Here is a 15,198-nt window from a genome sequence, read left to right as displayed (position 1 = left end):
CCTCTATCCATCACTATCCTGATGTGACTCCCCCAAGTTTCCCCCACTTGGTTGATATCTACCCTCCTAAGCAGACATTCAGGCACCGTGGTGGGAACAAACCTTGGTGGGGACCAAGGATCTAATTTCAAGGGTCTTCCCCAACAATCGGCAGGAAGATGCATTACATCCCCAGGAGTTGTTTCATAGAGAGAGACCAACAAGACAAGAGCCTTCCAGCTCATGTTGCAGCTAGAGAACTAGAGGCTGATATACTTGCAGGAAGTGGACAGAAACAAACACTTAGTGCTGGTCTCCAGCTGGCTTCCCTCAAGTTTTCATCAAACACAGCAACCACTCTACTATTTTCACAACTAAGCAATGCAGTGTTCTGCAGTTTTTTTTCTAGGTTATCTTGAGCTGTGGTTGACAAAGGGAGTCATCTTGACTAACGGGGAGTAGAGAAATTAATCAATTAAATAATAGGTGGGCTTGAAGTGGGCATTTGGAACATAAGTCACTAAAGAAGTCCTGAAGTTCCCCTGACAAGTGCTTTATTCATATGAAGGAAGAAGCAAATAAGCACAGTTTCTAACACATTCAAAAACTATGCCCCACCTGAGATACCCTCCATGTTTAGACACCTGTTCACTAGGCATTTTTATTAGCAGTAACTCAGCAAGGCTGCTTTGTCTGTATTGGTTAATAATGGATGTTCCTTTTAGAGCAACGTTTCTCTTCCCAGTGAATACTGTTATAGTGTCCTACAGTACGGATGAACAAAACTCCTTCTTTCTGCTCACACTTTTGGTTGCTTACATGCTTATTTTGAAAATCCGTGCAATGGATTGAACTTCTATGCAGTTTCCAATGTGTGCGTGTTTGTTTATTAAATTGCAACTGAATCCACAAGCACTCACTTGAGAACCTGATGGTTTAAAGCAGTTACATGTTTTCTGTTTGAAGTAGTATAGACTTTGGTGGGGACATGGGTATAAGCTACAGCCTGAAATAATGTTCAAGCTCTACCTTTAATCATTCAAAGCTGAGTACTGCTCTGTACTGTGGATGCACTGAACTGGCCTAAAACTGCATTATGTTCATTACTGTGCACATGAGTGTTAGGATATGAAATTCAGAAATAGGAAGACATTTCTATTGTCCTTAGACATTTCTAAGGAGGGGCCTATTCTCTGTATTCTTTGGTGTTTTACAAAAGCTTCATATATTGAATTTTGGTTTCTGACAAAAATGGCAATCACATTTGCAAACCTGGAATACTTTTCCATCAGTTGTAATGTGTGCAAATCATTTTACATTCCTAATCTTATAGTTGTCCCTGCCACAAGATATTCTGTTTACAGTCAAAGGTACCTATTTTTCTGTATATTGATCTGTATTGTACATAAATGTTTGTATCTTGTAATTTTGTTTTTTTAACATGGATGCAACTTGTTGTAGTATATTTTGATTTCCATCTGATCAGTAAGAACAGCACCTTGTGGACAGAAAACTTCTGAAATGCACATTGCATGAAATGCTGATAAAGGAGACATGTATCTGTTTCAGCAAAGAGCAGAGCAATCGCTATCCCAGTTGACCTCGACAGCCAAGTCAACAACCTCTTCCTGAAATCCCATAACATAGTGCAAAAAACAGCAATGAACTGGAGGATGACAGCAAGGAACGCAGCTCGAAGAGATTCTGTGATGGCTGCTTCGAGGGATTATCGTAACATCATTGAGAGATTGCAGGTGAGTATATAGTACAATATCTGTGTTGAAAAGTTTGGGATATATATGAGGAAAGAGAATATCACTTGGTCAGAGATTGTTCAAGATAATGTGCTTTTTATAATGACACTGCATACTTTACAGGACTATGTTCTGCACAGTGAGGATCATATTTATGCTTAATTCAGGTGTCGCAATTATAAGGCAGTTATAGGAAAATCAGACAAAACAGAGATGCCACTCCACAGAAGCTGTGTTATTGTAGTGGTAACCTTCTTCAGCAGCACAACATGACTTGCAAAGTATGAACCATCAGATTGTAAGGAATTTCAAAAGTCAGTAATTCAAGTGGGAGCTGTACCTAAATGTTGTAGCAGGAATTTGCCTGTTTGGGGCTGAAGTCAGCCATGCCTTCCTCTTCCAGGGTACTCCATTCATTCCCTTACCTGTCCCCCGTCCCCCCCCATCCTCCCCACCAACAGCCAGTCAGCATTTTTGCTTAGTCTTCCTTGGGCCTATGTATGTGTGTGCACACTTACTTCCCCTTTTGGCTTTCTAAAGGATTTTTTGTACTTCTGCAAACTTTGAGGTTCCTTCAAGTTTGCTGTTATCTCCCTCGTGAACATGGATAGTGCCATAAAGAATATACGAAGAGCTGTGCTGGATCAGACCATGTCCTTTCTAGTCCAGGTTTCTGTTCCACGGTGACCAACCAGATGCCTGTGGGGATCCAGTAGCTGGGCATGAGCACAATAGCACCCCCTGCTCAAGTTTCCTAGCAACTGGTTTTGAGAGGCATACTGATACTGGAGGTAATATAAAGCTATCATAACTAGTAGATACTGATCACCTTAACTTCCGTGAATGTAGCTAATCCCCATTTTGGTTATATAAGGTTCAGCACTAAAAATTAGTTTGCTATTAGTGTCAAGCAAGTTGTTATTTTCTTGAAAGAGACTGCTCTTCATAATTTAATTAAAAAAACCCCTTTGCAGTATAATTCTACAGCTATTGATATAAAAATGGAAGTACTATAAATAAAACTCTAGTAACATTATATGTTGTAACCACTCGGTGTTTTGTAATCTCTTTTTAACTACATATACTAACAATAAGAAAGAGAGCATGAACATTCTGTATGAAGTCTGGCAGTCTCTGAAAGTTTGCATTATACTGTTGGAAAGACCCAGCATTTCCAACAGCAGATTCTGCTTTTACCTAAAGAGCTATTTATTATGTATTAAGCTAGTGGAATAAGCAGCAAACTTGTACTCTCTTCCTCCACCTTCCCTGCTTTTATATGCACTTCAGGATATTGTGTCAGCTTTGGAAGATCGCTTACGTCCACTTGTCCAAGCAGAATTATCTGTATTGGTGGATGTCCTTCATAGACCAGAGCTTCTCTTCCCAGAGAATACAGATGCAAGAAGGAAATGTGAAAGTGGAGGTTTTATTTGCAAGTAAGTGGAAGCGTTGTGTCTACTTAAAGCTTTTCCAATAATTTTGGTCTCTATTTTATAGATTTCAATATCAGTTCTAGAATTCAATCTTAGATTTTACTGTTAATCGTCTAGATTTTAATCTCAGTTGTTCGCAGCTCATTAGCAGCTTTCCACATGGATCAGCCTGTCACTGATGTAATTATTTACAAGTTATGAGTACAGGCAACCATTGTATGGCTAGAGTAGAATATAATGTACTGCTTGGGCTTTAATGAGGACATATTTAATGTCTGTACTATTTAGTAGATTTCAAGGAACCTGTGTAGAACAATGATAAATAGCCCTTTGCTCCTATTTCCTAATTTCCATACTCCTTTCCCTATTGTTTTTTGAGGAAAAACCAGATTTTCCCTGAAGGGAGAACTAGATGTTTTGGCACAGCCATACATATTTATTTATTTATTTATTTATTTATCGATTTATATCCTGCCTTTTTCCTACAAAGGGCTCAAGGCAGCTTACATCTCCTCCTCCATCTTATCCCCACAACAACAACCCTGTGAGGTAGGTTGGGCTGAGAGCCTGTGACTGGCCCAAAGTCACCCAGTCGGCTCCATGGCCAAGTGGGGACTAGAACCCAGATCGCCTGAGTCCCAGTCCCATGCTCTTAACCACTACGCCACACTGGCTCTCATATCTGGTAACACCTAGTTTTGTCCGAGATGTGAAGCCAATAGCCAAGCCAGAAGGTTTGCTTTGCAGTTGTATATTTCAGAGTTTGCTTTGTTCCTCATTTCAAGGCTAATTACCCTGAAATATTTTTAGATCATAAAAAATAATTGTGTTTTTGTTGTTTCTGAACACTACTCCAGAGTCACTCTGCAGTTTGAAATATCTTACAAACAGTGTAATTTCATAAATTTAGTTTCTTTATATTTTATTTGAGCAGCCTTTGTCTTCTCAGTGCGAATCTCATTTCACTTGAAAGCCTTCCATAAAAAAGAGTTATGGAGTGAAAGTCTCTTACCGTTTCACATCTATCACTAGTAAAAGAATACAGAAGCATGTGACATATGCTACTCCGTTGAATGACTTGGTCTTTCTGATGTTTGACATAACTATCCACAAATGTTCTTCGTCATGGCCTCTGTGCATCACACATATGGGGTGCTGCGCCTGCGCAGTGCCTAGGCCGGAAGATTAGAAAGCTAACGGTTTTTGGTGGGAAAACTCCGCTCCCCTCCCCTTCCATAGTATAAATAGAGCGGAGTGTCTGCCATTTTACTCAGTCTCTGCGACCACCATTCGCTGTGCCTCGTGCCTGTTTGTCTCTCGCTTAGATTCTGCCTCGTGTTCGTTCTACGGTTCTTATACCTACCTTGTTATATTCCAAGTTTTTCTCTTTCCCATATTACAATATTTCTTCTTTTTCTCTAAAAACAACAACAAAAAACAGAAATATTATTCTTTACCCTCTGCACTATCTTCTTCTTTCCTTTTCGCAATGACACAGCGAGGGGCATTTCTCAAATGTATCGAGTGCGGCTCCAAGATGTCCGCAGCAGACCCGCATGATCTATGTCTCCTCTGCCTCGGCGAGGGGCATAGAACCGATAAGTGCGGCCATTGCTTGGCCTTCACCAAGCAGGCCAAAGAAAATAGGGAGAACCATCTCCGCAAGCTACTCTGGGACCAGGCCTTGATGCAATCAGACCAGTTGATCCTAAGGCCTGGCTCCTCTTCGACCCCGCCTCTTCAGCGCTCTGCCTTGGCTGCGCTCCCGAAGCGCCCTTCCTCGGCCTCAGCCTCACCTCCACAGCGTCCTTTGGATGAAGGCACTACTCCAATGGAGGCCCAGCAGCTACCTTCTCCCCTGACTAATCAATGGGAGAAATGTAAGCACACCGAGTCTGATAAGTCCTCGGGGCACAAGAAACCGAGGAAAGATAAGGCGAGCAAGCCAGCCTGTAAGGGCAAAAAACCCGATCACCCCAAACACAAGGGTTCGGGTTCGTTCAGATTCTCGGTACCGACCGCCACAATGGTACCGACTCCCTCGGGACCGGCCCTGCAGTCAGCGATGCAGGTGACTCCACCAGGATCCCCCAGGCAAATTGTTTGGCCTGAGAGCGTGTCTCCTCCACAACTGGAGGCGCCGCTTAGGAAGTCGATCTCAGATGGAGAGGTCAGAGACTCCCCACCGAGGGAGCGCTCTCTGACCCCGATGCCTACAGCCGGGCCACCTGCGAAATCTCCGTCGCCACCTGGACATCGAAGCCGTTCTGCTGACCGTCAAGCCGAGGACCGGCCAATGCCTGGCTATGGTGGTTTCTCAGGTTGGGGAGAATACCACCCATTTGGCTACTACCCACGGGACCGTCAGTCACCACCGGTCCCGAGGGAGGTGCCGTCTGCTTCGGGGCGTGCGGAGAGGAGGCGTCCAACATCTCCGGAGACCTCCTCTTCCAGCGAGCACTACCGCTATCAGGAAGACTCCAATGGGTCGGAAGTGGACTCCACGTCTCCCGATGTGGCCATAACCTCCCAGGGCCCTGGGTCTCTGGACAAGCCCCATGTTACCTTCGGGGAGCTCGTCTCTCACCTAGTTCAGTCGCTGGAGATCGAGGCCCACCATCGCCCCCGTCCCAGCATCGATAGATTTTATGACATTGTCCAGGGCAAGCAGTCTGCAGCCATAGCCTTGCCGCTCATTACTACCCTCCGCCAAGCGACGGTCCAGCCCTGGGACCAACCGGCTCAACCACAGGCTACGTCTCGTTGATACGAAGCCATGTACTGGGTTCGGGAGGAAGACATACCGTTCCTGCTACGTCACCTGAAGCCAAACTCGGTGGTGGTTGAGTCCTCCCAGAGTCGAGGGGTCACATAGCCCCTCGCGATAAGGAAGGGAGGAGGATCGATATGCTTGCGCTCCAGGTCTATGCGGCCTCTGGGCTTGGCCTACGCATATCAAATTAGGAAGTGACACTGGTGCGTTACCAGTACGTCATAATGCAAAAGCTGGAGAACATCGCCTCCTCCCTTCCGGACCATCAAGCAGACCTGGCCAGAGTGTTCATAAAGGAGGCAATGCAGGTGGCAATACAACAACTTTCCACTGCAAGACATCATGTGGACACTGACTCTAGGGCCCTGGTCAGTGCCATTTCCCTTCGATGGCATGCGTGGCTAAGGAATTGTAATTTCCCTGAGGAAATGAAGAGGAGAATAGAAGAAATGCTGTTTGATGGTACCGGTCTGTTTCATGCAAAGACCGACCATAAGCTCAAGTTGATCCACGAATCATGCATGACAGCGCGTCGCATGGAGCTTCCACAGCAGAAACGTAAGTGGTCGTTGTCCCGACCTTCCGGACCTCAGCAGTACCAACCCCGCCAAAAATATCAGCAAAGGCAGCAACGTAGAAGGCAGCAGCCACAACAACGCTTCTCTCAGGGCTGTCGGTGTTTCGATACTGAGAAGCGTCCTCGTTGACCGTCCCGGCGGACCATTCCATCTCTCCATTCCCCACCTTCCCCTCTTCCTTTTGGGGGCCGGCTCCAAAGCTGACTCCCCATTTGGGAGTCCATTACATCTGATAGGTGGGTGTTGTCCATCATTCAGTTCGGATATAGGATAGAATTCAACATCGTTCCTCCGTCGAGCCCGATCTGATTTACACCTTGCTCTTCGGTACTATGTGACAAAGTCTATCAGCTACTTCGTAAAGGAGCAGTTCGATAACTCTCTCACTCTGAAGGGCTACACGGGTTCTATTCGAGATATTTTATGGTCCCGAAACAGGATGGTGGTCTTTGTTCTATCCTGGACTTGTGAGATGTTAACAGGTACATCAAACCTAGAAAGTTTCTGATGACCACCTTACAAAATATCCTTCCATTGCTGAGGAGAGAGGACTGGTTGGCCTCACTGGACTTGAAGGATGCATATTTCCATATCTCAATTCATCCTTCTCACAGACGCTTTCTACGTTTCACTGTCAGATCTGATATATTCAAATTCAACATCCTGCCATTTGGTCTCGCCACGGCTCCGAGAGTCTTTACAAAGTGTATGGCTCTGGTGTACGTATAACTGCAGCTTCAGCATGTACAAATATACCCATACTTGGATGATTGGTTGATTGTGTCCCAGTCTAGAGACAGTCTCCTGTCGGCTGTACACGAAACTTGTGCTTTGCTTGACAATCTTGGACTTTGCATTAACTGCGAGAAATCATCCTTTATTCCTACACAGGTCATCGATTTCATCGGAGCACATATTGACTCTACAGAGGGCATTTCTTCCTCTGAACCGTCAAGACACTCTTTGTATGCATATCCATCGGATTCGACAGGACAGGACTGTACAGGCCGTCACTATACAGAGACTTTTGGGGCACATGGCTGCTGCAGTTGCCACCGTACCATACCCCAGACTCTGACTTCGGACCCTACAGTTGTTTTTCAACAAGTCGTTTCATCTGCAGTGGGACCTACCAAGCAAGTTAATTCGGATTCCGTGGTCGATCCTCCATACCCTGACATGGTGGACTGCTCTAGACAATCTGTCTATTGGCGTACCATTCTGACCCCCCCAACCTTCAGTGACATTGTGCACCGATGTGTCCCTCATCAGGTGGGGTGTGGCATGTACAGGACTTCGGGTTCAAGGGGCTTGGAACTGACGGGAAGCAAAGAAGCATATCAACTTCCTCGAACTCTTGACAATTTTCAACGCTCTCAAATCTTTTGAAACTGTCCTACAGCGTCAAGTTGTCCAAATTACTTCCGACAACATCGCTGCTGTTTTTGACATCAACAAGCAGGGCGGGACAAGGTCACCTGCACTGGCTCAACTATCGATGGAAATTTGGGATTGGTGTATCCCAAGGGACATACTGCTACTGGCGGTTCACCTTGCAGGGACCAACAATGTAGAAGCAGATACACTGAGCAGACAAATGTCTACAACCCATGAGTGGGTGTTAGACTGACAGCATTGTGACCAACTCTTCCATCTATGGGGGTACCTGGACATGGACTTGTTCGCTACCTGAGAGAACAGGGTATGTGAGCTGTTTTGTTTGGGAGTGGGTATCGGACCGGGATCGACAGGGGATGCCCTTATGATCCCTTGGAACAACATGACTTTCTACGCTTTCCCTCCAATTCCACTCTTGATGAGGGTTGTATTGAAGATAGTTCAAGACAACGCTATGGGGATATTAATAACTCCGTGGTGGCCGAGGCAACCTTGGTTCACCACTCTCCTCGTTCCTGTCCAAGGGTGTATTTCTTCGGCTGCCAACGATTTCTCATCTATTAACACAGTACAATGGAGTGATCCGACACCTGGACTTGACTTCTTTGAAGCTGACGGCTTGCCACATCCATTAAGTCTAACTGCTGAATTGGTCCCGACTACATCTCGAACACTGGAAGACGCGGCTCAACAGACTGTACAACTGAACCCTTCCTTGGACTTGATACGAATCGTGCTGGGACCGACAGCCTTGGATTCAGATATCCCAGCGATTCTTGAATCTGCTCTAAGGCAGTCAACGTATCGATCTTATGTGGCGAAATGGAGAAGATTCTCATCTTTTGCCGAGTGCCATTCTTTTTTTCCGGGATTGGCCTCTATTGAGAACATTTTACAATTTTTCTTTGAATTGCACCGTTTGGGACTTAAACCATCATCTATAAAGGTTTACGCTGCTGCCATTTCACATTACCGTGGCAATGTGCAGGGCTCATCTGTTTTCTCCCAACCTATGGTTCGACGTTTTATTAAGAGACTGCAGAACCTTCACCCATCCGTTCATCCTGTTATGCCAACATGGAGCCTTTCCGTAGTACCCCAAGCGCTTACAAGGTCCCCATTTGAACCTTGGGCGACTGCTGATCTATGCCTACTATCATGGAAGACTGCTTTCCTTGTAGCCATCACTTCAGCCCGAAGAGCTAATGAACTTTGTGCTCTTTGAATAGATCCACCGTACTTGAATTTTCATAAAAGGTCATTCTTCGAATGGATTCAGCGTTCCTACCTAAGGTGGCTACATCGTTTCATATGAAACAGGAGATTATCTTACCTGCGTTCTTCCCATCGCCATCGAATCCGATTGATAGATCTCTTCACACTCTCGATGGTCGACACTGCTTGGCTTTTTACAGATCTCGCACAGAATCCTTCAGTAGCTCTAATAGACTCTTCGTTAAATATTCTGACCATGACAAGGGCTCGCCGGTCACGTCTCAGAGGCTGTCTAAATGGATCATTCAGACTATAGTTTTGGCATATCAATTAGCAAAGATAGACTTACCTGCGCTTCCAAGGGGTCATTCTATGTGAGCAGTAGCGGCTTCATTGGCTTTTGCAGCGGGAGTTCCGATCCAGGATATCTGCAGAGCTGCAACCTGGGCTGCTCCATGTACTTTCGCCAAGCATTATTAGCTTGATGTGCGTGCCAGACAGGATTGCTCCTTTGGTAGAGCAGTTCTCTCGGCTATTCTTTATTGACGACACCTCCCTCCTCCGAGTCTGGTAAGCTTGCTAATCACCCATATGTGTGATGCACAGAGGCTACGATGAAGAAAAGCAGGTTGCTTACCTGTAACCGATGTTCTTCGAGTGGCCATCTGTGCATTCACACAAGCCACCCGCCGGCCCCGCTTGGTGTCGGTGAGTGGAAATGTTCTACATCAGTACCATACTTAAATATTTAGCATACCGATGATGCTTCTGTGATATCATCTTCAACCTCAAGGGGGCAAACGTTCGGTCTTCAAGACTGAGTAAAATGGCGGACACTCCGCTCTATTTATACTATGGAGGGGGAGGGGAGCGGAGTTTTCCCGCCAAAAACCGTTAGCTTTCTAGTCTTCCGGCCTAAGCACTGCGCAGGCGCAGCACCTATATGTGTGAATGCACAGATGGCCACTCAAAGAACATCAGTTACAGGTAAGCAACCTGCTTCTCTCCTAATTTATTAGAAACTCTAGAATTGAAACAGATTGTGATCAATTGGTTGTTTTCAGGTTAATTAAACACACTAAACAGCTGCTGGAAGAGAATGAGGAGAAACTTTGTATTAAAGTATTACAGACACTCAGGGAGATGATGACCAAAGACAGAGGCTATGGAGAGAAGGTACATTAATTTAAAGTCTACTGTTATGTTTTTATTCTATTATATCTTTATTATTTCAGAATGGTAAAAGAAACAGCAGAAACGAATCCTTAGATTTGTTGTACTTCCTGCATTTTAAAAAATAAGTCTAAAACATTGAGCTAGGCAGTTGAATTATCTTCCCAGTATATTAAGGACATGTAGTGGTTGTACTTGTATTTTTCTCCACTATTGAGAACCACTGACAAACCCTTTACTTGGTCTTTTAAAAGAAAGTCAAGGAAAAGAGACAACTAATTCTTCAGGGGTTCTCTTCCAAGCATTCTACTGTCTTCACAGTTCAGTTTACTTCCCACTGTATAAATAAATGCTGAAGAGATTTGTGGGTCTGTTGGAATAGGATAACTGATACTAGATGTTAGATTATCTAACCATGCTGTCTCTTGGGAACTGAACTGGCACACAATTTAATTATATTTGCTTAATGACAAACTCCTTGTATTTGAAAACAAAATTCATTTAACTCTTAAGGGGATGGTAATCCTAAATGTGCCAAAAGGCCTTCTCAATTCAGACTTGAATAAGAAATTCAGAAGCTCATAAAAGTCCAGCACAAATGACAGATGGGATCTTAAAGTGACAAAATCCATCTCCAACTCAGATAAAAATTTCAGGTAGAGGAGAACCCCAAGATTCTTCTTGCCAACCTTCAACAGTCTCCAAAGTCCTCTGTGACAGAAATACTCCCTCCTTTCCTTTACTTACCTATTGAACTGCAAAGGAATTCAGGGTAGAGATCAGCAGGACATATTTTTCCTTTCCTCCCTCTTCCTTGCTACCCAGTGCAATGGGACACAAATGTCAAAGGATAATGCAAGAGGAAATTTCCCATGGAGCTGATCTAATTGCAACATATTTTGAAGAACTACATGTCCATGGTTCCGTGGGCTTTGTACTCCATCATGTTACCACCAAGAGCAGCCTTCCCCAACCTTGTGCCTTCCAGACACATTTGGACTGCAATACCCAGAATTCCTAGTCAAAGGCCCTGCTGGATAGGAATTCTGAGAGTTGCAGTCCAAATGCCTCAGAAGGTCACCAGGTTGGGAAAGGCTGACCTAGAGCAAGGGTGGGCATCCTGTAACCCTCAGCCTAATATGATGCATGCGGTTCAGATCTATGGCAAAAACAATCTGTGCCTTTTATAGCAGCCCACTGGGCAGGAAGGAAGTATCAGGGGAGTAGAGAGAGAAAAGGTAGCAAATGATAGAAAGGAAAAAAATGGAGGTGGTGGAAAGAGAAAAGGACTATTCTACTCAGTTTTGGCTCTGATCCTGCCCACTGCTGGCTTCAGTTCAATTTGCCATCTGCATATCACCCGAAAAAGTTCACCCACAAGGGAAGGGAAACAGTTGAAAGAGTTTTGTACAACTTCAGCAGCTGGTAGGAGCATTTCGCAAAGCAGATTGGCTTGGGAAAAAGTTATCTAGGTTCTTCCAAATTTTTCAAAAGAACTTGGATGAGAAACCCATGACAGGTATAGTGCATGGGTGGAAAACATGTAGCTGTCCAGATGTTGTCTGAACTGTAACCCGCAATATCCCAAGCCAACAGAGCCAATGGTAATAGTAATTGCAGTCCAACTTCTGGAGGGCATGCATTCCTTATCCCTGGATCAGATTATCTCCTTCACATTCTCCATGAAGAGGTATAGAATATTCTGCTTCACAGGTATAGCTTACAACAATGGAAGAAAAAGTTATATGTTCCATATATAGTGTTGAAATTGCATCTAGAAGAATGGCAGGAAAATAAAAAAGTAAAAAACATGAAGAGATAATTGTTTGTTGCATTGAAAAGTCTTTGTCCTTGATCCGTCGGTTAACGGTTAAAGAATGTATTGAAGTGAGTAGGACGAAGGAACTTTTTTGTTGTCTGGGTCTGCAGTGCTGTCTTTCTGTAAACCCCAAGGCTGTTATCAAGATCACTCTGACATTGCCAGGCTACATTCTGTAAGGGTCCTGTAGAGATTGTTCCCTGGATACAGGGAACATGTGGCAGGTGCAGCTGCTCATCAGTCTGCAAGTGTACTTACACATCACAAAGGGTTCCCAAAGCAGCTCTGCGTGTGTGCGTGTGTTTGTGTGTGTGCATGCATGGGGGGCAAGCTAATAGGGTGCTAACATGGCCCAGTTTTGGTTGTTCACAGAAGAGGGTTCACAACATTTACCTACTTGACAAGTAATCTTTGGGAGCACATGATGCTGGCCACTTCCCTATGGCCAAATACCCTATATTTTAAATGGATTTTTTGCGCTTTTCTTTGGAAACTGTTGAGCAGAAGAAGAATTACAAAATCAACTAAGGAAGGATATACCCACTTATTTTTCTTTTCTTGTGTGTGTGCGGGGGGGGGGGGGGGGGGGGCGTCCATATCCTCACCACTTGAAAGGCTTACAAGTGCCAGTCTGATGGTTTTTTGTGCACAGAAGCTTGGAGCCCAAAGGAAGCTGTTGCTCAAAGCCCAAAGGGAATGATAATCGCTCTCTAGACTGAGAGCTTATTTAGCTACTAGAGGTGCCATCCCTTCCTGTGTCTCAGCAGGCCCAGACCAAAGAGTCACCTAGTGAGCTTCCCTGTCCTCCAAGTGGAGTCACGTGAATGGCAGTATTGTGCAGGAAGCTAGGCACTTGGTTGACAGCTTTCAAGGCCTTGCCTCTGCTCCTGTTGCTCTTAGGGTGGCATGATAGGAACTTGAGATCCAGCCAGGAGTTTAGATAAGTGCTGTGGAAAGCTCTGGTCTTGCAACTAGACTGTAGCGATTCAAATGCTTTATAGGAGCAGTGGATTCATCAGGGTCACTAGTACAGCTGGGTTTTGTTCCCATGCTTCTCTGAAGATATTTGGGCAAGACCTGAACCCAATATCTTTCTGGACTCCTCAACAATTTATCTTGGGCTGGATTCTTGTGCAAGCATGGGGCTTTACCTCTTAGCAAGAACATTCTGTTTCTTTTGCATTTATTTATTATTACATTTCTAATCTGTCCAATAACTAAAGTTCTTTGGGTGGATTTCAAAATAGCTAAAATGCTATAGAAACAGCTACAAATATAAAGCAATTAGAAATATTTAGAAGAATAAAATAGAATACAAATTTAACCCCTGTACATATTTGAAAACCTAAAGAAGAGTCCATCCTTCCTAGAAGTGGGACCTGGAGCTATAGGATTAGTTGAACAAATGGGGAAATTGTACAATATGAGTCAATTTCTGAGGTCCAAAGCCTTTCTTTTCCTGCTTTTAACCCATCAATCCATATATTCTCTAAAATTTCAGTAGAGAACTGTGCTACCTTAGGCTGCTCTAGCTACCACAGAAAGGCTTCAACATCATGTCTGCCCTGGCTTCCCATTTGGGCCTCCTAACCTGCCCTTCTCTTGGACTCAGGGAGGAGAGGGTTCTTCCTGCAGCTCCGCTTTGTCTGCCAGAAGTGCAGCAAAGTCCTGAGCTGTTTGATCCTCAGCTTCCCTCTCACTTCACCTCTCTCATATACAAGGCTGCAACAAACAACACAGTCTTCTGTGACTTCCCTAGCTGCTGACAAGAACCTCACCACCTGTTCTCCCCAGCTTCCACCCTGCAGAAAAAGCCTCTGACGAAGTCCATATTATGTTGAAACTGGCCAGCTAGGCTGGTTTTGTGATATAAAAATTGAGTGTCACAGTAGTACCTAACAAAAGACAACAGTGAAATTATAATACTAGCTATTAATATCTAGCCATGTATACTATCAGCTTGATGATGCTAAGTTGATTCCGAACTGTCTATGTCTTCTCTGTCCCCAACTTAAAGGAATTGTCTCCATCTTCAGAGTAGTTCATGCAGCTTGTGGGCCAATCAGCAGGAAGGCCTAATCCTACTTGGTTGGTCTGCCCATTTGATCTGAAGCTGCGTGATTGGACTAAAAATGTTGAATCCACCTCCATCTACACCTGCCTATTCAGCAGGATTTCCCACAGAAGAAAGGGTGATTTGGTTCTCACTGGCCTCTTGGCTTACCTTTGTGGCTACTGGACTTGATTTTTCAGCCAAGAATTCCAATTTTGCCTTTTTCAATTCTGATTCGGCCTTGAAGGCTGTATTTGAGGGAAGTGGCCCTGGTCCCTATAAAAAGATTCTGTAGATGGGATTACATCTTTTGATCACAGCAGCAAAACTGCAGCTTGTCCTCTCTTGCTTGTGGCTCTGAAGGAATTTATAAATCCTGAAAGGGGACAATAACTATCATCCTGCCCCATTGTGGTTATTTTTGTATCTCTTGGTTCTTAAGATAAAAAAGAGAAGCAGCATCCAACTCAGCCTCACATGTGTGAGAAGGGCTTGATAGCTGCACCCATTCTTCAAAGGGAGATGATACTATTCCATGAGGTGGCTAGATCCTTGATGTGCTATATTAACAGTTAACAATTTATTCAATGCCCAACATGACTTCATTGTAACATAAATGTATTGTTCCTTCTGTTTTGTGTAAATTTGGCCAGCTACTTGCCTTCTTGAATTTATTTAAAAATGGCCATCCATGCATTCCTTCCATAAGCCATTTCCCCTAGGTTTAATATATTCCCCTCTTTAGATTTTCCACTATTTAACTAAGATTGTCTTAATTATTTGCAGTAGGGGACCAGTGTGCAGGAAATGGGAATAGAACATGTGATGGCTATTGTATAATATTAATGGTCCTAATGATTTTTTAGAGAAACAGAGTTGACTATTATGCATTCAAAATAAACAAAGCCTGAAAGAATTTTGCATATGGCAACAAGGATCCTTTTGTTCTCCATGTTCTTGTTACTTATGCAATGTCTAGTTTGGCAGTGTGATGTGGAAGTCTCTGTGCCACATTAGACT

The 15,198-nt window shown here is 44.2% G+C and overlaps 1 protein-coding gene across 1 annotated transcript in view; it reads left to right on the top strand.

The window, feature by feature from the left end:
- The window catches only part of ITPR1 (inositol 1,4,5-trisphosphate receptor type 1), a 267,869-nt gene that overhangs the window by 145,111 nt on the left and 107,560 nt on the right, over positions 1-15,198 (top strand). The window contains exons 36-38 of the mRNA XM_044451697.1: positions 1,549-1,733; positions 3,024-3,172; positions 10,198-10,309. Of these exons, the coding sequence (XP_044307632.1) occupies positions 1,549-1,733; positions 3,024-3,172; positions 10,198-10,309 (446 nt within the window). The remainder of the gene's footprint in view (positions 1-1,548; positions 1,734-3,023; positions 3,173-10,197; positions 10,310-15,198) is intronic.

The sequence above is a fragment of the Varanus komodoensis genome, unplaced genomic scaffold (genome assembly GCF_004798865.1).
Source record: "Varanus komodoensis strain SLA01 unplaced genomic scaffold, ASM479886v1 scaffold6_4, whole genome shotgun sequence".
NCBI lineage: Eukaryota > Metazoa > Chordata > Lepidosauria > Squamata > Varanidae > Varanus > Varanus komodoensis.
This window is presented reverse-complemented; position numbering and strand designations above follow the sequence as displayed.